Below are 26,732 nucleotides of genomic sequence, written 5' to 3' on the forward strand. Positions count from 1 at the left end.
TAAGGAATTTGTGTTGCTGGCCACGTGTTCGGTGGGCTTTTATGGACATTACGGAAAGTCGTTGAGGCTTTAATTCATCGATAAGGCTTTAATTCATGGTCCACGTACGTCATGCAGGCCACGTGTTAAGTGGACTTTAATGGACGCTGATGTTAAGTACTTGAGTTTTGAGGCTTATGGAGGTAGTTGAGGTTTTGAGGCTTCAATTAATGGGCTTGGTACCTCTTCCAACCCGAAGCCCATGAAATAACATTCTTAAAATCTCTTTCAACAAAGACCCCAAGTTAAGTTGTCATCAAAGCTTTGATGAAGATCTTAAAATCTCCTTCAACCGCCGTGCAAGAACCCCCAGTGTCATCAAAGCTTTGATAAAAAGATCTTAAAATCTCACGAAATAATATTCTTAAAATCTCCTTCGACCTCATCTCCTTCAACCACCAAGCAAGAACCTCAAGTGTCATCAAAGCTTTACAGAAGATCATAAAATCTCCTTCGACCTTCAACCACCAATCAAGAACCCCAAGTGTCATCAAAGATTTTCAGAAGAATATTCAAATCTCCTTGAAAATACTTTCACATTAAGTATTTTATTTTCACACGTACTAATCGTACCCTTACTAGTAATCAGCTCATATAACATTACTCATAAGGACGGAAACAGAACATGTATTCAAAAGAAATGTATTTCCTCAATCTAAATCGTCGGATTCCACCTCAGAGTTCAGAACAACAGCATTTTCAGTTACAAAAAATTTGAATTATGAGTTTCTTGACACATCATCATCATCATTGAATTCCAAGTTTCTTAATGGATGTATAAAAGAATTAAGAAAAATACAAGGAAAACTGAGTTAAAACCAGCAAGGAGCTCCTGCATTATAATTTATCTGTGAATTCTATTGTATGTGCAGCTCGGGCATCAAAGGGGACGAACATACAAGATAAACTAACTGAAGCCCATATTAATAAATAAATAAAAACTTTGCCCCCATAAATACCTTGGGCTATTTTACGCATGCCCAAACCCATTTTAAGGCCGCCTTAGTTGCCACAGCAAGGAACATGAAGCAACACTGAAACCTTCTCCAATGGAACTCAACCAATAAAACAAGAGAGAGAGAGAGACTAAGATGACGAAAATGGATGGACAAAACCCCTAAACAAAACCTCCTTAAGGTGGGGAGGACATGCAAATCAAGCATAAGCATCAAGAAAGAAAAGCCCTTGAACCTATCCAAAATTTTTCCCACTTTTGGAGAGAGAAATTAGTTAATTGCGAAGCCCAACTCCAAAATGGAACCTTTTAGCATGCCTATCATTGAAGGCATACTCGAGGCGCAGAGAACCCAATGGTGAATCAATGCGAATGCCAACTCCGTAACCATAGCCACTACCAAGCTTTCCCCTTGCACCAGCAGGATCGCCTGAAGTCCCATTCATAGTAAGCCACTCTCGTTTGTTTTAGAGAGCAAAATATATATATATATATATATATATGGGAAAAGCTAACAATAACTAGACAGCTATAATGATATAGGTGGAATCTCAGCCGTCAGAACTTCATCATGTAGTTCAGAATTATATAAATTTTAATATTTTTTTTAGAAGTTGGATCATAACAAAATTTTAGACGTGTACTAAAAAATAGGGTGCACAATTAAAAAATAAAAAAAAAATATTTTCTAAAATATAAAATGACCAAAATATCCCTGAAAACTGATGGGGATAATTTAGTCATTTTAATTTATTAACAATTATTTTTCTATGTTTTTATATGATGCACAACAATGTTAAGTATATACATCCAAAATTTCATCTTAATCAGATTTATAGAAAAAAAAATTAAAATTCATATAGTGATATGCATTCTGAACTATATGATGAAGATCTAACGGCTGAAATTCCACCTATATTACTATTCATTATAGCTCCCTAGCTATTGGAAGGTTTATTCTATATATATATATATATATATATATATATATATATATATATATATATATATATCGAGAGAGAGAGAGATAGAGAGAGAGCATCCCTTGCCTGGTACCGTTGAACCTGAACCAAGATCGCTTCCATAGTCTGCAAAAACCACACCTTCCACAGGTCCAAACTGCAAATACAGAGCATACTTCAGTTTGAGGAGGAAGAATTCTGCACAATATGCCAAATATGGATACTCACAAACCCAAGTCCCTACTTGATACACAAATTGACACCTAAAAATCCCCTACTGATCCTATGATGCTAAACCTCATGATCAGCAGCAGGCTCGTCAAAACCTGTGTGTGTGTGTGTGTGTGTGTGTGAGAGAGAGAGAGAGAGAGAGAGAGAGAGAGAGAGAAAACCTCAAATATGAGAGGTGAAAATGTAGTGTGGTTCCTTACCAAACGAACAGAAACTTCTGAGCTTCCTACTGCATACGAACGGCCAGAGCCCACAGCACCCTCCTCGTATCCTCGAACACTGTTAGTTCCACCAATAGCAAAAGCTTCATGAGGAGAGAAATTCCCCATCACATGGCCACCTGACAAACTGCAAAAACAAAACAACGTATCTTATCAACATCATATATCCATGAATAAAAATCTTAGTCAGCAGCTAGAGAATAGACAAGAAGATACGACCTCACAACAGAAGACTAAGATTTTGTTGTTTTGATATCTAACCCCCAGGTTCAAACCCATAGTTCATTTGGAAGACACTTATCCCTACCCTGTTGGTCGTGGGAACCCAGCATGCCTACCCAAAATGGAAAACTCACAGTCCCCCTCTAGCTTAAATTGAAGGTTGAAATTCCAATCTCGTGAATTTTCTTCTTGGTACTGTTCCAATCATATGTTTGTGGGCTCAAACCCAGCTTGCTTGCCAACAAGAAAAGAAAATCATGATTCCCTCTTGATGGGTGAACACACAAGTGCGCTGGCTAACTCCCCACTTCCTGTCATCGAGAACTTACATAGGATGGTCCCTCAAGTACCATATCCCATAATCCACATGATGATGATGACTAATCAGAGCGTTTTTCCAACCAATTGGGGATGGCTACACGAATCTTGGCATGTCATTTTGCTCTATTAAGGGTCATACCTTCAATGACGCTATAGTCCACATATCGTTTCTCACTACTTCCAACCATGACTTTTTGGGCCTATCCCTTGTCTTTTTTTAGCCTTCCACTTAGCACCTCCTAACAGCTATTGTACTGAGTCTATGCTGCACATGGCCAGCCCACCTAAGTCTATATTCTCTCATCTTGTCGCCTATTGGTACCACACCTAAATTCTACCAAATGTATTCATTTTTAGTTCTTTCCATCTTCTCTTGACACTCATCCATCTCAACATGCTCATCTCAGCTATACTCATTATTTGGATATGTTGTTTCTTGACCGCCCAACATTCTGCCTCATAAAGCAAAACAAGTCTCACAGTTATACTATAGAACTATAATCTACAGGATCATGGTATGCATTCCCATGTTCACCAACCAACATCAGTGACAACCAACATCAGCGACATTCACAAGTCTGTGTAGTGAGCTTGCCTAACCCTCACAAACTTCCAATAGTGACTCAATGGAAAGTATGAGAATCTTATATATATATATATATATATATATATATATATATATGTATATAGCATGAGTAGTATGAGAATCGCACCTCATAATAAGACGAGCAGGGCCAACTTCAAAGCCCTTCCTGACACGGGCATTCACTCTGTTGAAACAAAGCCACTCGGGCAAAACAGGAAGGCCTTGTTCCATGCTAAACATAAACTGCAACATGAGTGACATGGATGCCAATGAGGATACACAATTGACTACTTTTATAAGGGAAAAGTATAGTATAATCCAATGAACCATGGAAAACACCACTGGATCATCACTGTCCATTGAAATGTTGAAATGTGATAAACAAAGAGCCAGATCCCACCAGAAAAGGAAATGAGTGCAACGGCAGGAGTCACTCTACCAGTGCACATATTATTGGATGTCATAAAGTCAATAAAGGTTTTCCATAGACTACTGGATTTTAGTACACTTACACCTTTCATTAACTTGAGAATAGAAAAACAAAGTCTTAAGGTAGTACATACCATTGAAGAACCATGGTCGCTTGAACCAGTGTAAACACTCTCAAGTTTGGCAATCAGCATATCATCATGCTTATTTCCACTGGAAACAGACGTGGAAATCAGAAAGAGTGATCCAAACATGTAAATGACACAAACATGTGTACAAGAGAAAAATGTGAAATTAAAACTGAAACTTCCAAAAAGAAAAGGTGAAGATTTATAAACCAAACCTAAAAGTTAGGGGGCTGCCATACGCATCTTTAATGATAGGTTTCCCTTCATCATCACGGGCACCTGCATGCTGAGACAGTTAAAGTCATTCATAAGAAAACAAGCTATTCAGGTGAAGGATTTTGTGGTTCTAGGATGTCTTTAACTAGGAAACTGAGAGTATAGTTCATATTAAGATTCCAATAGCATCAATAAAGAGAGAAGAAGCACCATCCAATGAAATGACGGTTGGTGAAGAACGAAGAAAGGGACCCAACAGAACATGACATGACACCAATGGTGAGTCCAACTCTCTCCATAACTATTCATCATTCCATTGGATGATGATGAACCAAAGGACTCCTAGTCAACTGGATTACATTGAGTGACAATGTTCGGCAGCTATACCCAACTTTGAATATATTTGTAATGACCATCCACCCACAACCATAAAGAGTAAAACACTAGCTGGATCAAAAGAAAAAATAAAAGGCAGACTAGTGACCATACCTGGAAAATTACACCCGCAGTTCCATTCCACTTTGGCCTAAATGGCCGGCCATATTCGATACCTGCAGTCTCGCGGGCTATTGTAACTCCACCGTGGCGAGAATGGTCGCCATGTACTAGCATTCCAGGGGTCCTTGAATTCTATAAAAAAAGAAAACAGAACTTCCCTCAAACAATTTAACCAGGATTTTCCATAACAGATACTACGTATATATCAAAACAACATAATTTAATCCTTAAAATCACCTGCACCCATATTGATCTGGATGTTCTCTTATCGTCTCCTTGAATCCAAGGATCAGTGTAGTTTATCCGGAATATAGAGCCACTCTGTCCCTTTTCTAGTGAAATGTTCAGCTTTTGGTTGCGTCCAAAGACATTCCGATGGGAATATGAAAAGCTGCAAACAAATTCCTGATTTAGATGAACAGGAACATAGAAATAGTAATACCAATATCGATATAGGACCACATCATATTGCAAGACTGGAAAGCCTAGTTCTCGGTGCAAGCCAGATTTTTACAAACATCTCATTCCAAGGTTGGAACCAAATCTTAAGCATAAATGTAATAATTGAATGAACCCAATTAAGAGTTCCCCTTGTTTGTGGCATTTCAAAGCATACATTACCTCATTCAAGGTCGATCCCCATAATCGGATTATCCACTTCTATTCAGTTTAAAACAATTGTATAAAGATTTTATGCTAACTTTTCACTCATCAACAGGGTCAATTAACCCCAGCCATTAACAATGATCCTTATCCTCCAACACAAATTTCTAGACATAGATTACTCCCCCCTTTTGTCATAACCAATTGCTTTTGGCTTATCAGGGTATTTTGGTTATTTAGAACAACATAGCTTTTGAAAAGTGATGAATGTGTCCACGGCAAATCTTTAAATATTGGTCTTATCCAGATATAAGAGTAATGCATACTTATCGATGATGGCATGTTCATATTTTCAAAGGACGACGATTCACAGAAACTTCTCTTATACGTAACAAGACTTACACATCACAAAATTTCTAGAAAGCCTTAGCAACAACATTAAGTTCTGAAAATAATGCACTACTCTGCATAGCGATTCATATAGATCTTGCTATAAAGAACTTTTGGAATGAAAGGAGGGCAATAAGAAACAAAGTAGCCAATAACTGCAAGAGGAATATTCTCAATAAATGTTCAGCATTTACCTTCCAATAAGTCCAGAGGGAGGACCGTTGGTTATCCTACACAAAAAGAGTACCACCAAGTAAACAAAATGAATGCAGAAAAAAGATTTAAACTTAAAGAACTCAACTAGGTCTTCGAAATTTGAATGCTATTACTTACCCACTTGAAATTCCACCACCCGCAGAGAAACCTCCACTCACGCGCTCAACAACATTCATTGTCAAATCAACCTTACCAGTGTCTGCAAAGTTCCCATGAGGACTCCTGGTATCAGAAGTAAAACATAATAAAATCGACCAAATTAATGGTAAGAGGCCTTACCTTAAGATCGGCAGTAAAATTAAGATAAACAAACATAACATGTAATATACACATGCATAGCAGCAACTGCTAACGCAAGATGGTAAGAACTTCATGACTCCTATTTGGTTCTGTACATAGCATTAAGGAACGATGTCAGAACTCCTACAAGAATGCATACATCCTTTAGATTTCCTAGTAAACCCCCACCTTTGAAAACCAAAACAATGTATTTCAAAATTTTGAACCCAAATTCCCAGAACCTTTCTTCTTAGTCGGCAACTGAAGTGAGAAATTTAATCCTTATTTAAGCATGGCTAATTTTTTTTTTTAAAAAAAGAAATTGACTGTAATTTGTTTTAAACATAAGATGTAAATTTACAGATGACCGAGTACTGAATATATGGACATTTGACCAAAAATCTCAGGCCCAACGTTTCAAAAAACAATAAGCGGCCCCTAGGTGGCAGGCCTGGCGCCCAGCGCCTTGTTGTACAATTTATATAGATATGTAGTATATACATATATTTGTGTCAATTTTAGAATTTATTACATTTGAAAATATTGTAACATGTTTTTTTATGCATAAAAATATGGCATATCGCATATTGAGAATAAATTTGTTCAAATTTTCAAAATTCAAACCATACAAAATTTAAAAGTCTAATAGGATATGTATTAGTAATTGTCTCCAACTCCCCATATTTCATAATAAGTGAAAAGATTTAGGAAGGTTCTTCAAACCACAAAAAATACTTTTGATGGTGTAGCCAAGAGATTGAGGGTTTATGGAATTTTTCTTTTAACTTTGGGGGCTGAAAATAACCCCCATAACTTATTTAAACCTCAAAATTACCCCATTTTCCCTTTTGGCTATTTAAAAAACAAAAAAAAAAAACCACGCCCCTGGGCGCCCGCCCAGGTACATCCGCCCGTGTAGGGCCACCTAGGTCTAGGTGTGCGGTATTTTGGTCTAGGCCGCCTAGGCGGGTGCCTAGACTCCGGGCGGACCGTTTTTAAAAACATTGCTCAGGCCTCAACAACAATTGGCTATGAGCATCACAATAATAAAAGAAAGAGAATAGCCAAGTTTCCTAGAGTTAGTTGATGACGAAGCCAGCCTGATGGACTACTCCTTTGGCCAAGCATGAATAATGCTGCATGGCCACTTTATCTCAACAGTTGGATTGTAGGGTCAAATGACCCACTTAACCAATTTCTCTGAAAAAAAAGGCATACCATCCTAGTAATCCTATAGATTGTTAAAGGAGTAAAAGAAAGAACCCCTCTCTCTCTATGACCGCTAAGAACCCTTCAACAGCTATCCATCTTCATGTATTGTTGTCAAAGTGAAAAATTGAAAACAATGATATTCATGTGGCAAGTCCGATACATGTGTCGAACAGACCATCCTATATGTGTGAGTATAGGGAAAATAGTAAGTACTAAAAATATAGAAAATAATAAATGGTTTGGAAAAATTTACAAATAGGTGAATTTGGTAATGGATTTAGAAAATATATTGGCCCAAATAAATTGACTAAAAGTTAGTGTTATCTTTGGAACCCCCCTCAATACCACAGATGGCATTGCCACAATGTAATTGATATTTATCATACATTGAATGCACAAATCCTGCTCAAGCATTGCCACTTCTGGGTGACTAGTAGGACTACTTTTTCCTTTTTGAGAGTGAGTGAGAGAGAGAGAGAGAGAGAGAGAGAGAGAGAGAGAGAAGGTGATTTGTATTTTCTCAAAAAAGAAGATAATGTTTTATTGATTAAAAATCAAAAAACTAATTTCTGCAGCAGAAGAAGAACTAAAAGACATGGGAGATGTCAATGTAGCATACAAGAGATCCAAGGACCAAAAAAGGTCCATAGTTGGAGCATCAAATTTAACTAGTTTCAAGATGGGAAAGTAAACCATAATCCAAAGGAGAATGGCATATGGTACTGCAGAAAAGCATTTGATTATACTTCCCGATGCTTGTACATTGGTGACTGTTCTGATGGGCCCAAGAGTTCAATCTCCACCATAAGTCATTGACAATATGTGATCATGTGCATTCAAGAACCATATAACGTACTCTATTGCATTATGGTATATTCTTTTGAGATTCACTCAATGATCAAGTGTCTAAAATGAAAAAAATACTACATTAGCAAGCATCTTATCAAAAAGCATATACAACCAAAATTACCTATACCAATACAATCTCAATGAACAAATATTTACGACATAATTACGTACACCAGTCATACAATGGTGACAACTGCGCAATAAACAAAAGAGGCAAGCCAAATATGCAAACACATGCATACAAACAGAGAGCACAAGTTATCATTTGAGAGAACATAGATCCTTAAAAGAGGTATATAGATTTTGCCATCATTTCCAAGTACTAAGATATGTGCAATACCCCCTGCAGGCTGAGGAATGATGCTGACATCTTCCATTATTCCCATTGCCAGAACAGTCTCTACGTCCCTTTTAACTTGCTGCAAGCTGTAGACCTACACATGAAAGTTAGAAATATTGATTTCTCTTACAGAGTAGAAGACTGAAACTGGTTATAACCGACAGAAGATCAACCATATCAAAGAGATATGCATGTATGTTTTCATATTTTTCATCAAGAACAAGACTAATCATGGCTGTTAGCAAAAAGAAGATCACGGTTTCAAAGAGAAACAAATTCAGTTTTTGAGTATAGAAAATCAACATCTTTCACCTAGTAACAGACTAGCAGATATATTTCACATATAACACGAGTTTCAGAAAAAGAAAACGTACAGAAATTTATATCACTGTATAGATTCCTAGTAACTAAAGATGGAAAATCATTTCAGTTTTCAGTGTGATCCACACTTTTATGGTCCAGACCAACAGATGCCAAGCAATGGAGCATCGTATATGTAAACGAGGAACATAAATTAAAAAAAATGTGATTTCTTTAATATTAGAGAAAAAATAAAAATAAAGGTGATTTCTTTGGTATATTATTAAATGGGATTGTCTACAAAGAGACCATTTATCTCTTATACATGGAGGTCACAATCATTCCCACTCATTAGATGTCAAATTCGATTGCTTAGGGTGAGTCAGAAAGTCCGAGAATTTTTGTTTTTTAGAACTTTGTGTCTATTCAATGACACTCTTACAACCACCCATTTTGAAATTTAGGGGACAAGAATGATTGTGACCTCCATGTACAAAAAATAAACGGTCTCTTTGTAGACAATCCCTTGTAGTTTCCAAGCTATAGTTATCGGAATCTCTTAGCCTAGGTAGTGATTCTGCATTGGAATCCTGATTCAGTAATTCTGACAAGGAATCTTCATGGAACCTATTTCCTTCAAGTCAGGAATCCTTATTTAGGAATCTCGATTCCCTATTTTAAGAATCTCGATTCCAACTATTTCCAAATCTTGATACCAACATTTATGGAATCTCAATACCAACTTTTTAGAATATCGATTCCAACACTTGTTGAATCTTGATTCCACATTTGTTGATTCCAGATTCCATATATAATGAATCTCGATTTGATTTTTTTTTTAAAAAAATCCAGAATCCATAGCATCAAGTACCTTGGTTAGTAGGTGTAGGAAACTAAGATTCAATCAACATGGAATCTTGCTTCTACCACCATATAGATCTAGAGCCGAATTTTTCACAAAAGTGTGATTCATTGAACAAGGGATCTCACCTCAAATATTTATGTATTCTGATTATAGTTATATGGAAACCCAATTGGAGAACATTGTTTCCCATGGTTTATAGGTGCTACAAATAATAATCCAATAAACGCAATGCTGAAGTATTTGTAACACAAATCAACTTTCAAATACAAATGTTTAGAGTTAAGAAGTACCCAACATCTATGATTTTAATGTCTTTTGTAGGTAACAAAGGCAAGTATAACTATAGTGTTGGAGCATTAATGAGAGTACTAATGGTGATACAACTACAGCGTTGGAGCATTAATGGGAGTACTAAGAGTGCTAGGACTGGCTATAATAATGTTTCTAATAGTGCTAGGACTGGCTCGGATCATGTTTGTAACAGTGCTAGGATTGGCTACCTTTTTCTAAAATGTTATTGGTAAAGAGTTTTACATTCAAATAGGCTACAACACAAACAACACCATGGCACAAAGTCCTATTTTGAACTACAATAATGAAATCAAAATCACATTTCAAAAATACATAAGATAATATTTGTATCTTTTGTAGACAATTTCCCTGGTGGATTACGAGTATTTATTAATTGACCTTACTTCTGCTATTGTGTCTGAGGCTCCATAGTCAATAATCAATCAATATATTAACTTTATATCTACAGAGCCCTTCTTCAGGTCTTAGAGACCTCTGATCTCGATTGCTTGTTGAGGTTCTAAGTTGTCAAGGCACGAGATGTTATGGATGTAGGAATCTTGATTCTAAAGGGGCTTTTCGCATAAAAATAAAAGGGATTGAAACTCTTCCTATAAAGTTACAAATCTCGATTCCCATGTGGATCAAAACTCGATTCCAAACTAGTATGAATCTTGATTCCACATACATAAAAAACTCGATTCCAAAGATGTTGGAATAGCGATTCCATATATGAAGGAATCTCGTTTCCATATGGGTCAGTTCTAAATAGGTCAAATCTTGTTTCGATGTATGTAGGGGTGTCGGCTCTATTTGGGTCAAAACTAGATTCTATAAGTAGGTATCGCGTTTCCCGCAATTCCCCTTGTATGGACGTCAATTCTGATTCCTAAAACGATAGGGAATCTCAGGCGTTTAGAACAACTATGTTCCAACTTTAGCACCTACCAAAACTGCCAAACTGAAGATTGAATTTGATATAATCATAGTTAAAACAAATCCATACTCATATGGCAAAGCTTGATTTTCCTCTTGAGAAAACATCTAATCTTAAATAGTCATGATCTTGGAGACAAACTATTAAAGGTTTAACCTTTTCAAGGATGCAAGGTGCATAGAGATATGAACATGACAATAATTTTGACTCAAATAAATGCCTTTTGAATTGGCCTTAGCTTGAGAGGCCATTTGAACAATGGATCCCCAACGCAACAAGAATCCACAAAATGTCGAGGGAAAACAAAACATAAAATACCAGGAGCTGCAAAACCTTTTGGCTTTATAGATTATTAAGATGAGAAACTTGAATATTGGGAATACTTGGATCCCAGTACTTGAAAATAACTATTTTACCCACTGGTCATTTCACCATTTTGCACTTAATTTTAAGGTATTTTGAAAACCAGACCAGGGCATTAAGAAATTGATGGGTCTCGATATCGTGAAGTTTTCATACAGTTGTGACAAATTTTAGGATCTCCAACATATCCCTAGCAGCTCAACATATACCCAGCCCAGCCACCACAAATTTAAGAAATAGATTTCCCCAGTTGTTATGGGGCAAGCGGCAACTGTAGATCAAGAGGAGCAAAATTACCCATAATAATCTGTATTGTTAGATACCCACAACCTTATCCAAAATCCACTATCCAAAAACAACTGCTCTAGTTATTAGTTTTTCTTGATGGGTAACGAGATTTTATTAGGGTAAAATATATAATACAAGTTTATGCTCCTAAATAGGGCTATAAATACCAAGGTTGTTAATTACAGAATGCAGACCAGAGGCACTAGGGGATCCGATGCTCTATACAACTCGATGAGCCACTAGGCAGGTGCAATGGGCCAATGTTTTAAAATGCAGGATGCCGCCGTATGCGTTTAGGGGACCGATGCGGCTTGATGAGGTCTGGATCCAGGTGCATCGCCGCGATGCGGTCAATAAATGTAAAAAAATTCTACAATCTAAAAAAAATAGGTTAATGCATAGAAAAAAATATGGAGATCATATATGTGATAGTAGGTATTTAGTTTATTCAATAATTTTAAAAGTATCAGTTGTCAAATATTATGTATCAACTATATCATAGAAACTAAAAACTTGAAACTAGCTTCATAACATATTCAACAATCAACAACCATAAGCACAAATCTACGACCACAAACAATCAACAACCCTTGAAACCCTCGATTTGTTGTGACAAGTTCGCCTAAACTTCCTCAACTTCTTCAAATCAACACCCAAAAGATACAAATCAACAACTAAGCATCAACCAATACACAAATTGAAGAACTTTACAAAATAAAATTTCTGCCAAAAAAAATTTTTGATTCAATTGCTCCAATTAAAAGCCACGGATGTGGCTGAAAAATGATGTTTGGGCCCCAAACCTTTTCCCCCCAGTTTTGGAGGTCAAAAAGACCTTAATACCCCTGCTCGAGGGGTTCATTTTCCAAAAAAATGGCGAACCGTGTATGCAGTATGATGCACCCTATGAGGGATGCGACTATGATGTGGATTGATGCAACGCATATGCGGGCGCAACTCTCCAAACCGCATATACGGCCATCATCAAAGCATTAGGCAGTGAATAACGCCTGATGCGGCCACATTTTAAAACACTGAAGTCGGCAATAATTTTATAAATATATATAGGGAAAAGATCTTGTTAGCCCATGGGCTGATGGAATAATGTACGCCTAATGGCCTAGATTGAAACTTGGCCAATCTAATAATCATGACTGTGTTTCGTACTTTAATTTTAATATTTTTCCTACAAATCTAAATGACATGAAATTTGAAACATCCACTCTTCTCATTAAGGCGCACCTAATAAAAATATTAAAAAAATAATTCAAAAAAACTAAATTGACGAAAATACCCCCAAAAGTTTCTGTGGTATTTTGGTCTATTTATTGGTTATGAATTATTTTTTTATATCTTTATTAGATTTGCCTACTTTTTAAGAATAGACGCTCCAAATTTCAAGTGATTTGGATTTTTAGAAAAATATTAAAATGCAAACTCGAAATGTAATCGTGACCATCAGATTGATCCAGATTCAATCTAGGCTGTTGGGCATTTACTATAGCTACCAGCAGCTAGTGGGTTGACATCATAGATATACCCACACACACACAAATAATCACACATAATGCAAAAATATAAAGGAATAACACAAATATGAGATTACATAATAGTTAGGCATTTTAACTTAGTACATATCTGCCTCGCGACATCGTGCCGAGACGCACACCTCAATGCCCACCACCCGTGCTGTGTGTGGGTTTGCCTATATCGATCTTCCCGGTTACCATCGAGGCGCCGTGCCTAGACGCTCATCTCGATGCCCATCCCCCAACACTGTGTAGGTGTGCCTTGCTCGGGCATCCCACCGGTCCTCGGGGCCCCATGCCTTCAACGGTGCGCGTGGTGATGCACCCCGGCACGCAACGTTGTGCATTGAGGTGGTATGGGTCGTGCTTAGGGAAAATCTATTTTAGTTTCACCCCATTAGGTGTCACTCAGGAATTTCAGGTGTTTTAAGACATCACACATAAGCGCAGCGAAGGGTACCGGGAAGCCCGAGCTAAGCACACCCACGCGGTATGGGTGGACGGCTCCGAGGTGTGCGCCTAGGCACATGACGCAGCGAATGACCAAGGGTAGCCGAACTGGGGACAATCACGGAGTATCGGTGGTGGGCACCGAGGTGTGCGCTACGCAAGGCGTCGCGAGGGCCTATGGGTAGCCGAGCTAGGCACACCCACGCAGTATGCTTGGTTGGCACCGTGGTGTGTACCTAGGCACAGCACCGCGAGTGCTTACCGGCAGCACGAGCTGAGCACACCCACGTGGTATGGGTGGTGAGCACTGAGGTGTGCGCCTAGGCACAAGCAACGAGGGTCCACGAGACAGCCCGAGTAAGGCACACCCATGCAGTGGCAGCGCCTTGCAAAAATCACGCACCTCAGCCTCGTCCCACTCAAGTGCCCACCCTCCCAACCTATGTGTGATGTCTTAAAACACCTGAAATTCCTGAGTGACACCTAATGGGGTGAAACTAATATAGATTTTCCCCAGGCACGACCCATAACACCTCAATGCACGACGTCGCCTGCCTGAGTGCATCACCACATGCACCGTTGAAGGCAGGGGGCCTCGAGGGCCGGTGGGATGCCCGAGCAAGGTACACCCACACAGTGTTGGGTATGGGCACCGAGATGAGCGTCGCACGGCGCCCTGAGGTAACCGGGAAGACAGATATAGGCAAACCCATACACAACATGGGTGGTGGGCATCGAGGTGTAAGTCTAAGAACGGTGTCGCGAGGGCCAGAGGCAATAGGCACACGTCTTGGGTGGGGGGCACCGAGGTGTGCATCAAGGCACAGCACAGCGAGGGGTAATGGGAAGCCCGAGCTAGGCATACCCACGCGGTATGGGTGGACCACTCCGAGGTGTGCGCTTAGGCACACGGCACAGCGAGTGCCCAAGCATAGCCAAGCTGGGGACACCCACGGAGTATCGGTGGTGGGCACCGAGGTGTGTGCCTAGGCAAGGCGTCGCGAGGGCCTACGAGTAGCCGAGTTAGGCACACCAACGCAGTATGCTGGGTGGGTATCGTGGAGTGTGCCTAGGCACGGCGTCGCGAGTGCCTACCAGTAACACGAGCTGAGCACACCCATGCGGTATGGGTGGTGAGCACCAAGGTATGCGCCTAGGCACAGCGCATCAAGGGTCCACGGGTCAGCCCGAGCAAGGCACAACCACTCAGTGGTAGCGCCTTGCAAAAATCACGCACCTCCGCCTCGTTCCACTCAGGTGCCCCCCCACCAACTATGCAAGATGTCTTAAAATACCTGAAATTCCAGAGTGATACCTTATAGGGTGAAAGTAGCATAGATTTTTCTCAGGCACGACCCATACCACTTCAATGCACGACATTGCGTGCCTGGGTGCATCACCACACGCACCATTGAAGGGAGGGGTCCCGAGGGCCAATAGGAAGCACAAGCAAGGCACACCCACACAGTACTGAGGGATGGGCACCGAGATGAGGGTCTAAACACGGCGCCCCGAGGGTAACCGGCAAAACCGATATAGGCAAACCCACACATAGCACAGGTGGTGGTCACCGAGGTGTGCGTCTAAGCACGATGTTGCGAGGGCGAAGGGCAATAGACACGTCTTGGGTGGGGGGCACCGAGGTGTGCATCAAGGCACGACGCAGCGAGGGGTACTGGGAAGCACGAGCTAAGCACACCCACGCGGTATGGGTGGACCTCTCCGAGGTATGCGCCTAGGTACACGGCGCAGCGAGTGCCAAAGCGTAGCCGAGCTGGGGACACCCACGAAGTATCGGTGGTGGGCACCGAGGTGTCCGCCTATGCAAGGCGTCGCAAGGGCCTACGAGTAGTCGAGCTAGGCACACCAACGCAATAGGCTTGGTGGGCACCGTGGAGTGTGCCTAAGCACGGCATCGCGAGTGCCTACCAGTAGCACGAGCTGAGCACACCCATGCGGTATGGGTGGTGAACACCGAGGTGTGTGCTTAGGCACAGAGCATCAAGGGTCCACGGGTCAGCCAGAACAAGGCACACCCACGCAATGGCAGCGCCTTGCAAAAATCACGCATTTTAGCATCGACCCACTTAGGTGCCCCCCTCACCAACTATGGATGATGTCTTAAAACGCCTGAAATTCTTGAGTGACACCTTATAGGGTGAAACTAACATAGATTTTCTCCAGGCACGACCCATACCACCTCAATGCACGACGTTGCATGCCTGGGTGCATCACCACACGGACCATTGAAGGGAGGGGTCCTGAGAGCCGGTGGGAAGCCCAAGCAAGATACACCCACACAGTGTTGGGGATGGACACCGAGATGAGCGTCTAGGCACGGCGCCCCGAGGGCAACTAGGAAGACCGATCTAGGCACACCCACACACAGCATGGGTGGTGGGCACCAAGGTGTGCGTCTAGGCACAGTGTCGCGAGGGCCAGGGGCAATAGGCACAAGTCTTGGGTGGGGGGCACCGAGGTGTGTGTAAAGGCACGGCATAGCGAGGGGTACCGGGAAGCCCTAGCTAAGCACACCCACGCGGTATGGGCGGACGGCTCTGAGGTGAGCGCTTAGGTACACGAGTGCGCCTAGGTACAGGCGCAGCGAGTGCCCAAGGGTAGCCGAGCTAGGGACACCCATGGAGTATCAATGGTGGGCACCGAGATGTGCGCCTAGGCAAAGCGTCGCGAGGGCCTACGGGTAGCACAGCTAGGCACACCCACGAAGTATGCTTAGGGGGCACCATGGAGTGTGCCTAGGCAGGCGCCGCGAGTGCCTACCGGTAGCATGAGCTGAGCACACCCACACGGTATGAGTGGTGAGCACCGAGGTGTGCGCCTAAGCACAGCACATCGAGGGTCCACGGGTCAGCCCAAGCAAGGCACACCCACGCAATGGCAACGTCTTGCACAATTCACGCACCTCAGCCTCATCCCAATTTGGTGCCCACCCTCCCCAACTATGTGTGATGTCTTAAACACCTGAAATTCCTGAATGACACCTAATAGGGTGAAACTAGCATAGATTTTTCTCATGCACGACCCATACCACCTCAATGCACGACGTTGCGTGCTTGGGTGCATCACCACATGCACTATTGAAGGCAAAGGGTCTTGAGCGCCGGTGGGATGCACGAGCAAGACACACCCAAACAGTGTTGAGGGATGGGCACCGAGAAGAACGTCTAGGCACGGAGCCTAGAGGGCAACCGAGAAGATCGATATAGGTACACCCACACAGCACTAGTGGTGGGCATCGAGGTGTGCGTCTAGGCACGGTGTCGCAAGGGCCAGGGGCAATAGGCACACGGCACCGAGGTGTGCATCAACGCACGGCGCAGCGAGGGGTACCGGGAAGCCCGAGCTAGGCACACCCACCCGGTATGGGTGGACCGCTCCGAGGTGTGCTCCTAGGCACACGACGCTGCAAGTGGCCAAGGGTAACCGAGCTGAGGACACCCACGGAGTATCGGCGGTGGGCACTGAGGTGTGCGCCTAGGCAAGGCGTCGCGAGGTCCTACGGGTAGCCGAGCTAGGCACGCCCACACAGTATGCTTCGTGGGCACCGTGGAGTATGCCTAGGCAAGGCGCCACGAGTGCCTACCGGGTAGCACGAGCTGAGCACAGCCATGCGGTATGGGTGGTGAGCACTGAGGTGTAAGCCTAGGCACAACGCATCGAGGGTCCACAGGTCGGCCCAAGCAAGGCACACCAACGCAGTGGCAGCGCCTTGCACAAATCACGCACCTCAGCCTCATCCCACTCAGGTGCCCACCCTCCCCAACTATATGTGATGTCTTAAAACACCTGAAATTCTTGAGTGACACCTAATGGAGTGAAACTATCATAGATTTTCACCAGGCATGACCCATACCACCTCAATGCACTACCTTGCGTGCCTGATTACATCACCACACGCACCGTTGAAGGCAGGAGGCCTCGAGGGCCAATGGATGCCCGAGCAAGGCACACCCACATAGTGTTGGGGGATGGGCACTGAGATGATCGTCTATGCACGGCGCCCCCGAGGGCAACCGGGAAGGCCGATATAGGCACACCCACACAGCACGGGTGGTGGACACCGAGGTGTGAGTCTAGGCACGGTGTCGCGAGGGCCAGGGGCAATAAGCACACGTCTTGGGTGGGGGGCACCTAGGTGTCCATCAAGGAACGGCACAGCAAGGGGTACCAGGAAGGCCGAGCTAACCACACCCACACAGTATGGGTGGACTGCTCCGGCGCCGCGAGTGCCCAAGGGTAGCCGAGCTAGGGACACCCACGGAGTATCGGTGGTTGGCACCGAGGTGTGCGCCTCGGCACGGCAGCGTAGCTAGGGACACCCACACAGTGTGCTTGCTTGGTGGGCACCGAGGTGTGCTCCTAGTCACGACGCTACGAGTGTCTACCGGTAGCACGAGCTGGGCACACCCATGCGGTATGTGTGGTGAGCACCGAGGTGTGCGCCTAGGCACAACGCATCGAGGGTCCATGGGTCAGCCCGAGCAAGGCACACCCACGCAGTGGCAACGCCTTGCACAAATCACACACCTCAGCCTCACCCTACTCAAGTGCCCACCCTCCCCAACTATGTGTGATGTCTTAAAACACCTGAAATTCCTGTGTGACACCTAATGGGGTGAAACTAGTATAGATTTTCTCTAAGCATGATCCATACCACCTCACTGCACAACGTTGCGTGCTTGGGTGCATCACCACAAGCACCGTTGAAGGCAGGGGGCCTCGAGGTCTGATGGGATGCCCGAGCAAGGCACACCCACGCAGTATGGGTGGTGGGCACCAAGGTATGCGCCTAGGCACACAGCGTCGTGAGGGCTGACGGGTAGCCCGAGCAAGGCACACCCACGCTGTATGAGTTGACGGCTCCATGGATTGCGCCTATGCACACAGTGTCGCGAGGGCCTACGGGTAACCCGAGCAAGGCACACCCATGCAGTATGGGTTGAGTGCTCTGCGGTGTGCGCCTAGGCACACCTCAAGCCAGGGGCAATAGTTAGGCCTTGTCTTTGTAGCTAACAGGGTAATGTAAACATTATTGTTTAGTGCTTACCACTTTACATTGTTTTAGTAAGCATGTAAGATAACATGATCAAATCATAAGCATAATATGTACAGATACAGAAACTGGAAAATGTCAGACTTTTCTCCATGGAACGCTTCACTAAAGTTCATGCACATCAACACAAAGGTACAAGTCAACCATGTAGCACATGTCCAAATACTACGCAACATGGTAAGTACCTCAGCACAACAAATTAATGGACATATCAGTGTTTGTTGTCTATTTTTCTGCACACAAGCAGAAGATGCAGCCATATAGATCTGCATATGCGAGCATCTATGTGGCCTATGCCCTGCCTAGGTGGGCCTGCTTGCATCGCTTTGATGTAGCCACATAATGAGTAATATGGCCACATTTGATAACTATGATAAATACAATAGGAGAGGGAAGGAAGAGAACCAAAGACAATAAGTGAGAGAAAAAAGAGAAAAATGAAAACGACCCGAGAAGAAGAGATGTCAAGATGACATTCCAACTACATACTTCGGTTCAATTTTGAACATCGACAAGACTAGAAGCACCCCCTTGTCCACCCCTTCATTGGATAGCATACAAGCTTCCTAGGGGGATATGGCAGGATCAGACCTCTTTATCATCACAAACACTTAAAATCTCTATTTAAAGAACATCAACAAACACCAAGGAATCAGCCCTTCTTTCCAAGCCCATATTGTAACATTGAGGCAATTCCTCCCCCCCCCCCCCCACCCCACCCCACCTCCTAGGGCAATGTTACATGACACTCTCATTCCTACCAACAATGCATGTGTTTCAGCCTTATTGAATCCCAACAACCCAACGGATCCAAAAGTGTTATAATTTTAATACTATTTATATCTTTTGGCTTGTTGTTGCTTTGTGAACTGTTTTGTAATCCTCTATTTCCATCAATACAATGTTAATAGTATTAAAAAAAAATTACTATTTACATCCCAAAGTATACCTCCAGTATCCACCAGGCACGTGTTACCCTACGAACCTCCATTAGACATACCATCCCTAGGGTGAGACTAATACGCCACCAGTCGAGGGATATGGGAGGTTAAAGAGAACCACCAAAAGCCATTCTCTTAGAAAATTCGACACCTGTCCAATTGTTCCTCCCCTTTCATAAACTCAACAAGATAGCAAGACAGCAAAGCCTCCACATCATTTTCCCCGAAGGCATCCTAGCAAAGGAGAAACAGGAAGCATCCCCTTGGAAATTCATCCACTGATATTGACATGACCCAATCCGTCACAAAAAAACCCAACATTTAAGAGCATATCCCAGTAACTGCTTCACAATGAACTATTACATGTCTCATCATCTCAGGCTCCTTGCTGACATTAAGTACATGTTTGGCAAATAGAGTCCTCTTTTGAAGGTCACCTATTAGTAATTTAGTCTTTACATGCCATCTAAGATCTAACCTAACAACACCACTAGGAATGGAGCCTTTACCACCCACACCGCTCAACCCGAGGTGGTACTCTCAATCCCTTTCTCCCTCATTAGGGTCTTATAAATAACCTACAAGCGAAATTACCTCCACCCAATTCCGCCTATCTTTGCCTATTAATGGAACATTTTCTGTTTCAAGTTTCCTCAACATATCTAACAATTCACTCATCTCCTCTTCTCTATTAAAGCCCAATGGACCTAGGATCCCACACCCCTGTCCCTCCCAACCGGGAGAAGTACTCACCTACCCAAGACCCTGGTTTAGCTGCCTCTCCCCCAACAGCCAGTCCCCACACCACGAGTCACCCCAGAACCCAACTCAACTCCCATCCCCCATACCATACCAAATTACCAACTACACTGAGTGAACTCCCAAATAACCCCACCTATAGCCCTCCACACAGCTGATTCCCTAGCCCATCTCTTCTCCCTAACTGCTCTACTTATTAAAAACGCTCTAAACTCACAAGAGATATCTAAATATAAATAAAATTTTCAGTACCCTCATAGAAAAATATCAAGCGAATCATGTCTGGTTTGCATGCAAATTTGCAGCTTACATCACATTTAACAGCTTTGGAAAACAAAGAACCCACTGAAAAAAATATAAGGGAAATTTATCAAAATACAACTTACTTTTCAACAATTTAAGAGTTCACACTTTTTCAACTATTCCAACTTAGGGTCATATGTATTTTGATGGGCATTTTGAAATTAAATCAGAAGACATGGGTAAAATGTTAAATAGTAAATCTCTTAGGCGTATTTTGATAAATCGCAAAATATAATCTCGAAAGGTAAGAAAGAACACGAACAATGATCAAACATGAAACCATACATAACTTCAGCAAGTCAAAGAATTTCATAGGACAAATGCATCCAAATGAAATTAGCAGATAATATCAAACAGTATACTAAAGAAGCGGCTCAATCCTGCTTTCCACATACATTCTCATATATAAGCCAGAAACTGCATAGTTATATATCAAAAAGGAAGGTAAAATGTGCACAACAAAAGCATAGATTATCCTTAATTTTGAAAACAACATGGTGCGCACTTATATCATATACCTGTCCCTTTTTGGTAGTTAATTGCTGAAGTATAGTTTCTGGTCTTGTCTTTCCAGTATTTGGCTCACCCCTACAAAGGAAACTATGTCAACATATGAAATAAGTAGCATTTCAAACACAGGGAAGTACATTCCAATCTGATGAGACTACAGGAAAACCATTGTCAATGGGGTCATAATCATCCAATGATGGTTTTTACATAGTCCCATTGCACTACAATAAGATTTCCCTTTTTGCCAATGCTAAACTAAATATGCTTCCGATATTAAGGCTATAAACAAGTGGAAAACACGGTACTTACGTCTTTCTATCAAGAAAACGTATGGTAATATTATTGACTTCAGCCTCTGACACTTGCAGCTTAAGGATTCCACCTGAAAGTATCTCAATCTCTGATACCTATAACATACATACGAAAAAAAGGAGTCAATCAATAAGATCCATAGAAGACAGACAACAAGTTTCTACTTTAAGAAATCAGTGGAACAAGTTCAAGTTAGAGACCCAAGACAGCAAGCACTAACCATTCCAAATAGTCCACGCTCCATATACCATCCATTTATAGAGTTTATCACTCCATCCAAATGACGGATATTAACAACCTTACCTGCACAACTTGACAAAGAGAGTTAACTCAATTTACAAGGAATTTGGTCAAAATAATTTTTAACGCCTATTATAAGTTGTGATATGGAGAACAATACATGACAGATTCTGAGAAACTTGACTTTATTTCACTTCCAAAGAAATAACACGTAAATACACCTACCGTATCCATCTCTAAAAGCATCCTCTAAGAATTTTGTAGGTAGAACATTTGCTTCTTCACATATCAACCCCTTGAACTCCTGATTTGGTTCTACCTTGTAACAGGACATGTCAACAAAGTTAAAATTAATCCATTGATAGCAACAGAAAATTTAAAAATATCACAAAAATTGCCTTTGAAAGAAGGGGTTATGTAGAATTCCAGGTTGTAAATTTTAAAATTTCTTTCTTTTTCTTTTACTAATTGCTGGAAATACCCTAAGGCATGGAATTATAAGAAATACCCTAACGCATGGAATTATAACGATCATGTGTGATAATCAAGCCTCCATAGCCGTGGCAAAGGAACCAAGGTTCCATAGCAAGTCAAGACACGTAAGGGCACAACATTATCATGTGAGAGATGAAGTTGAGGCAGGTGAGGTAGATATGGTGTATATCCCTACTGAGGCTATGCACACGAATCCATTGACTAAAGGCCTCAAAAGGCCAAATGGGCGAATGTTGGATTTACGGCCTTTCAAGGCCTTAAATCTAGGGTTCTCTTGCCCTTCCATGTGACCACGTTAGCCCACACCATCACATAGTAACCAAGTCACCATATTCTGTCCTTTGGCAACCTACTTAATCTCTATCCAGGTATGCTTGAGCTTAACAAGTAAATGACAGTTGTTGGAGACTAGGAGGCCTTCTACAGGTTAAGATTCCACCTCAAGATTAACATGTTGTTTCCTAAATTGTGTGTGGCCTATGCATAAACTTACTGACAACATTAACAGCATCATGTATTAGAGGATAACCCATAACGACATCTAGGCAGAAATCAGCCTCTATGTGACATTTTCTACTCTTAGCATCCAACTTTCCACACTCCTTGATAAGCAAGGTATATTTCATTTAGGACAGAAAAATTCCTTTAGTTGATCTGCACAACTCTATGCCAAGGAAATATCATAGTGTCGCGTATGCATAAACTGACAGACAACACTAACAGCATACATAATTCAAGGCCGGGTAATATGTAAAGGCATTAACTTGCAAACGAATCCCCTGCACATATTGACCACAAGGCCCGCGCACCCATTGTTTGTGAAACTGGCATAGCCCTTATCGTTCGCATATTGGCTAGTGGTAAGCTAGTATGACACTTGCCAATGTAAATTTTAAGTCATCAGAACCCCATTCAGTCATTCCACACAAGCACAGATCCACGTCCCTATAGGTATGCGGACACATATGAATGCACATACAAATGGTATAATTTCATCCGTGTGTGAAGTAATTTTAAGCAACACAGCATTGAGGGTGATACTGGCACCATAGAGCATAATTCATAGGCCATAACTCTAACTTACCCAATAGTTCCCGACACCCTTCACATAATGATCTAGTGTACAAAAGGACAGTCCATCTAAATCAAAATTTAGCATTTAGGTTCACCCTCCAGCCCCGACCCTAATTGCTCACTTCCAATCAGCCAGACAAGAAATGGACACAACTCTAAATAAATTTGACTCATTCATTGAAACGGGGGGGGGGGGGGGGGATGTGGAGCTCAAATAAATTTGACTCATTCATTGAAACGGGGGGGGGGGGGGGGGGGGGGGGGGATGTGGAGCTCAAAAGTACAGAATCCAGGTTAAAACTGAATAAATGTAAGCCACAACTGCACTATGCACAAGCAATATACCCAATCAATGCTCAAACCTCATGAAGAATGGTGAGAGGAGATGAAGATAACACGTAATTAAATTGTTTAAGAATAAAAGCGAACCACCTAAAATAAAATAGTAACAACTTGAATAACAAAATATCAAGCCTCCCCATTTATTAAAGCATCCGAACGAACGACAAAAAATTGGAAGGCGAAAACCACGTGCATGTAAACCAGATCAGAATGGGGAACTTCCTGGTTTGAAACCCAACAAATTTAATCACAAATTTAAGAATTCTTAGACCAAAAATAAAATTAAAACATCTACAATGAATGGGTTATACAAATAACTAAGCACTAATGCACTGAATTAGAAGAAACAATGAATCAGGGAGCTACCTGAAATATCAAGCGAATTCCATCTCGTGTATCAACAGCAACAGGCATACACGACTGGAAATACCCACTGTCAATGATTCTATGAACATCTTCTTGCACTTCCTGAACAGTTAAAGCAGAGTTTGGCCTGCAAGATTTCAAAGCCGAGACTGCAACCCCAGCAAGCTCCTTGTTCTCAAGCTCCTCCCCATCCTTGTTCTGAACCAGAACCTCGCTAATCAAAACCCTCTCTTGATCTTCTCTACCATGACGTGATCCCTTCTGGTGAACCAAAACACCAGGACTCTGGCCCTCGAAGCTTGAAGAGAGAGTAGCCGAACACAGGAGAGGGGATGGTCTTAATAGATAGAATTTGAGGGGGTTTGTGAATGAATTGATGAGACTGTGTAGAATTTCAATGGGGTTCTGTGGACTAAAGCAGGGTGGTCTCATTAGATGCTTGAATTTGGGGGGTTTTGTAAGTGAATTGTTCAGTTTGTGAAGGAATTCATTGGGCTTTTCAGTGTTGGTGAAGAATGGGGTTTTGGGGCCGAGAAAGAACTCGGGGATTTTAATGGAGGATGAAGTGAATCGAACTGGGCAGGCTCTGTTTTCCACCATTAACGAGGGTTTTGAGCCCTGCAGTGGTACCGGAGATTGGTTATTTTCTGTGTAGAGGGCGTTAGTTGGGATTTTGATGGTGGACGATATAAATCGAATTGGGTTACCCTGGTTTTCAGCCATTGACAACGGTTTCGAGCTCTGCAATCTACTCGGAGATGGCTCCAAAATATTAGGGTTTCATAATACTTTGACAGTTTGAAACTTACAAAAAGGTCAGAGAAAACTATGCAGACATTCAAAAACAGAGTAGCCAAGACTCAGAAGCTCAGCTCGTGCAATAAGAAACTAGCTTCACGAGCAAAGCGAGTTAGGACCCAAGACTTACGAGAACAGAAAGAGGCCAAAACATATTCTACTCCCGCGGGAGTATGATGGTAATTTACTCCCTCGGACAAATCTCCACCCCAACTCAAATAAATTTTAGCCAAAAGATACCCCACTTACGCGAGAGTATCATACTTTTTTCTATTAGTTCTAAAAAAGGGCGGGGGAATCTCTAACTCCATTCTTACCAAACAGTAGGGGTTCAAATCTTCATTAATTTATCTTTTTTTTTCTTTTTTAAGTATCATTTTCTCCCTCTCATATCACACGTTCTACGAATACCTTTTAAATCTCACATTTTAAGGATATAACATCTACAACCCATAAACTAATTTCAATAAAAAAATCTAAAACAAATTCTTTGTGTTAAAAATAATAACACCTCAAGCTTGAATAGAGATCGCCCAAATTTTAAAGAACTAGATATAAGTATGACAAAATTTTAAATTCAATATTTTTTAAAAACATATTCATCTAGTAGTTATTATGTGGTTTCCAAAATTTTAGACTAAAATAATCTTTTTAAGTACGTGTTATGTGCGAGGGAGTAGACACATAGTATGCTCCTATACCTTTGCAATTTTAAAATTTAAAATTTAAAATTTTGGAGACTGGACCACTTCAACCCAATGTTATCAAATTGGCTTCGGCTCATGGTCTTGCCGCTTCGATCATATTCAGACCGCTTCGAGCTGCTTATGCCAGAGTCTCTTCGAGTCTGTTTTGGTAGAAGTTTCGGCCTACTTTAGTCAGAAAAGATATACCTATATAAAAACAAAAAACAAAAAAATTTAATTTTTTATTTTTTTATTATTTTATATATTTTTTACACATAAATATCTAGAAAAATCATCACAAATATACCTATATTTTAGTAAAATCGGAAAAAAAAAAACCTCAAATTTTTAAACCTTATCTACACCATTTTCACTATTTTTGACTTTTTTTTACCAAAATGACATTCGCATTAATTTTTTTACCATTACCATAATTTGCAGAAAGGTTCATACGATAATTTATATATTATAATTCTTAGGCATTTTATACGGTAATTAAATTACCCTAATACATTAACATAAAATTAAGGCACTCGAAATATAGTAATATCTTTCACAAATTACAGTACTCCCTCTCTCTGTCTCTGTCTCATATGGAAAAAAAAACCCACTTCTCAGGAGCCTCTTTCCTTAGAATATTTTCTCTCTCAAGACTTCCATAATCAAACTTGCTGCCTCTTTTCCCTTCCCATGCGATTTCTACAGAACGCCAGCAGTGAAGTAATAAGGGAAAAGAGGGGGAGGCGGAGGGGTGGCGAGCAAGAAGAGAAAGGAGGGTTGTGGAAGTGTAGCGCAGAGAGATGTTTGCAACAGTAGTGAGGATGAGGGCCAAGAAGCCCAAGCCAAAGATGAAACCCATACTGCTCAAAACACCACCAGAGCAAACTCACACAATAACCACAGTCATATTCGAAATTGTCAAAGAGCGCGGCCCCCTCACCATCGCTGATACTTGGGAACCTCAAGGCACCATTAACCCTAAATTCACTTCTTCATTTCTCTTTCTCTTTTTTTTTTTTTTTTTTCCAAGATTTCCATTTTCACCTAGTTTCCTAATTTTTTTATTAGTATTTTTCAAAACATCGCCGACAACCTCTCTTGAACCCAACTTT

General features: G+C 41.6%; 1 protein-coding gene across 7 annotated transcripts; it reads right to left on the reverse strand.

The window, feature by feature from the left end:
- Window positions 1-847: 847 nt before the first annotated feature.
- Window positions 848-25,064, reverse strand: OEP80 (outer envelope protein of 80 kDa). Of its 7 annotated transcripts, none has more exons than XR_016052848.1 (16): window positions 24,137-25,064; window positions 22,085-22,178; window positions 21,840-21,922; window positions 21,617-21,714; window positions 21,316-21,385; window positions 8,698-8,791; window positions 6,135-6,216; window positions 5,996-6,031; window positions 5,046-5,199; window positions 4,800-4,940; window positions 4,310-4,373; window positions 4,101-4,179; window positions 3,665-3,780; window positions 2,388-2,535; window positions 2,044-2,113; window positions 848-1,424 (listed from the first exon to the last, which is right to left on the reverse strand). XR_016052848.1 is itself a non-coding variant. In XM_088863069.1 (16 exons), exons 1-16 carry the CDS (start codon window positions 24,857-24,859, stop codon window positions 1,270-1,272), a joined length of 2,214 nt encoding a protein of 737 aa, XP_088719195.1. In that variant the 5' UTR covers window positions 24,860-25,064; the 3' UTR covers window positions 848-1,269. The 7 variants fall into 7 exon arrangements, 4 of the variants coding, with proteins under 4 accessions (XP_088719195.1, XP_088719196.1, XP_088719198.1 ...); XR_016052850.1 differs by having other exon boundaries at window positions 6,135-6,239; XR_016052849.1 differs by having other exon boundaries at window positions 4,310-4,380; window positions 6,135-6,239.
- Window positions 25,065-26,732: the final 1,668 nt, after the last annotated feature.

Source organism: Amborella trichopoda, chromosome 3 (assembly GCF_054954075.1).
Source record: "Amborella trichopoda isolate Santa Cruz 75 chromosome 3, AtrichopodaSantaCruz75HAP2 v2.0, whole genome shotgun sequence".
In the NCBI taxonomy this organism is placed as follows: domain Eukaryota; kingdom Viridiplantae; phylum Streptophyta; class Magnoliopsida; order Amborellales; family Amborellaceae; genus Amborella; species Amborella trichopoda.

Excerpts from the sequence above, each read along its gene's own strand:
- OEP80 (XM_088863069.1), bottom strand. The coding sequence starts at position 24,859 with ATGGCTGAAAACCAGGGTAACCCAATTCGATTTATATCGTCCACCATC. Across the intron at positions 8,792-21,315 it reads TAACTACCAAAAAGGGACAG|GTCTACAGCTTGCAGCAAGT; the intron begins GTATATGATATA and ends TTTCATGTGTAG. Across the intron at positions 3,781-4,100 it reads GCGACCATGGTTCTTCAATG|TTTATGTTTAGCATGGAACA; the intron begins GTATGTACTACC and ends CTCATGTTGCAG.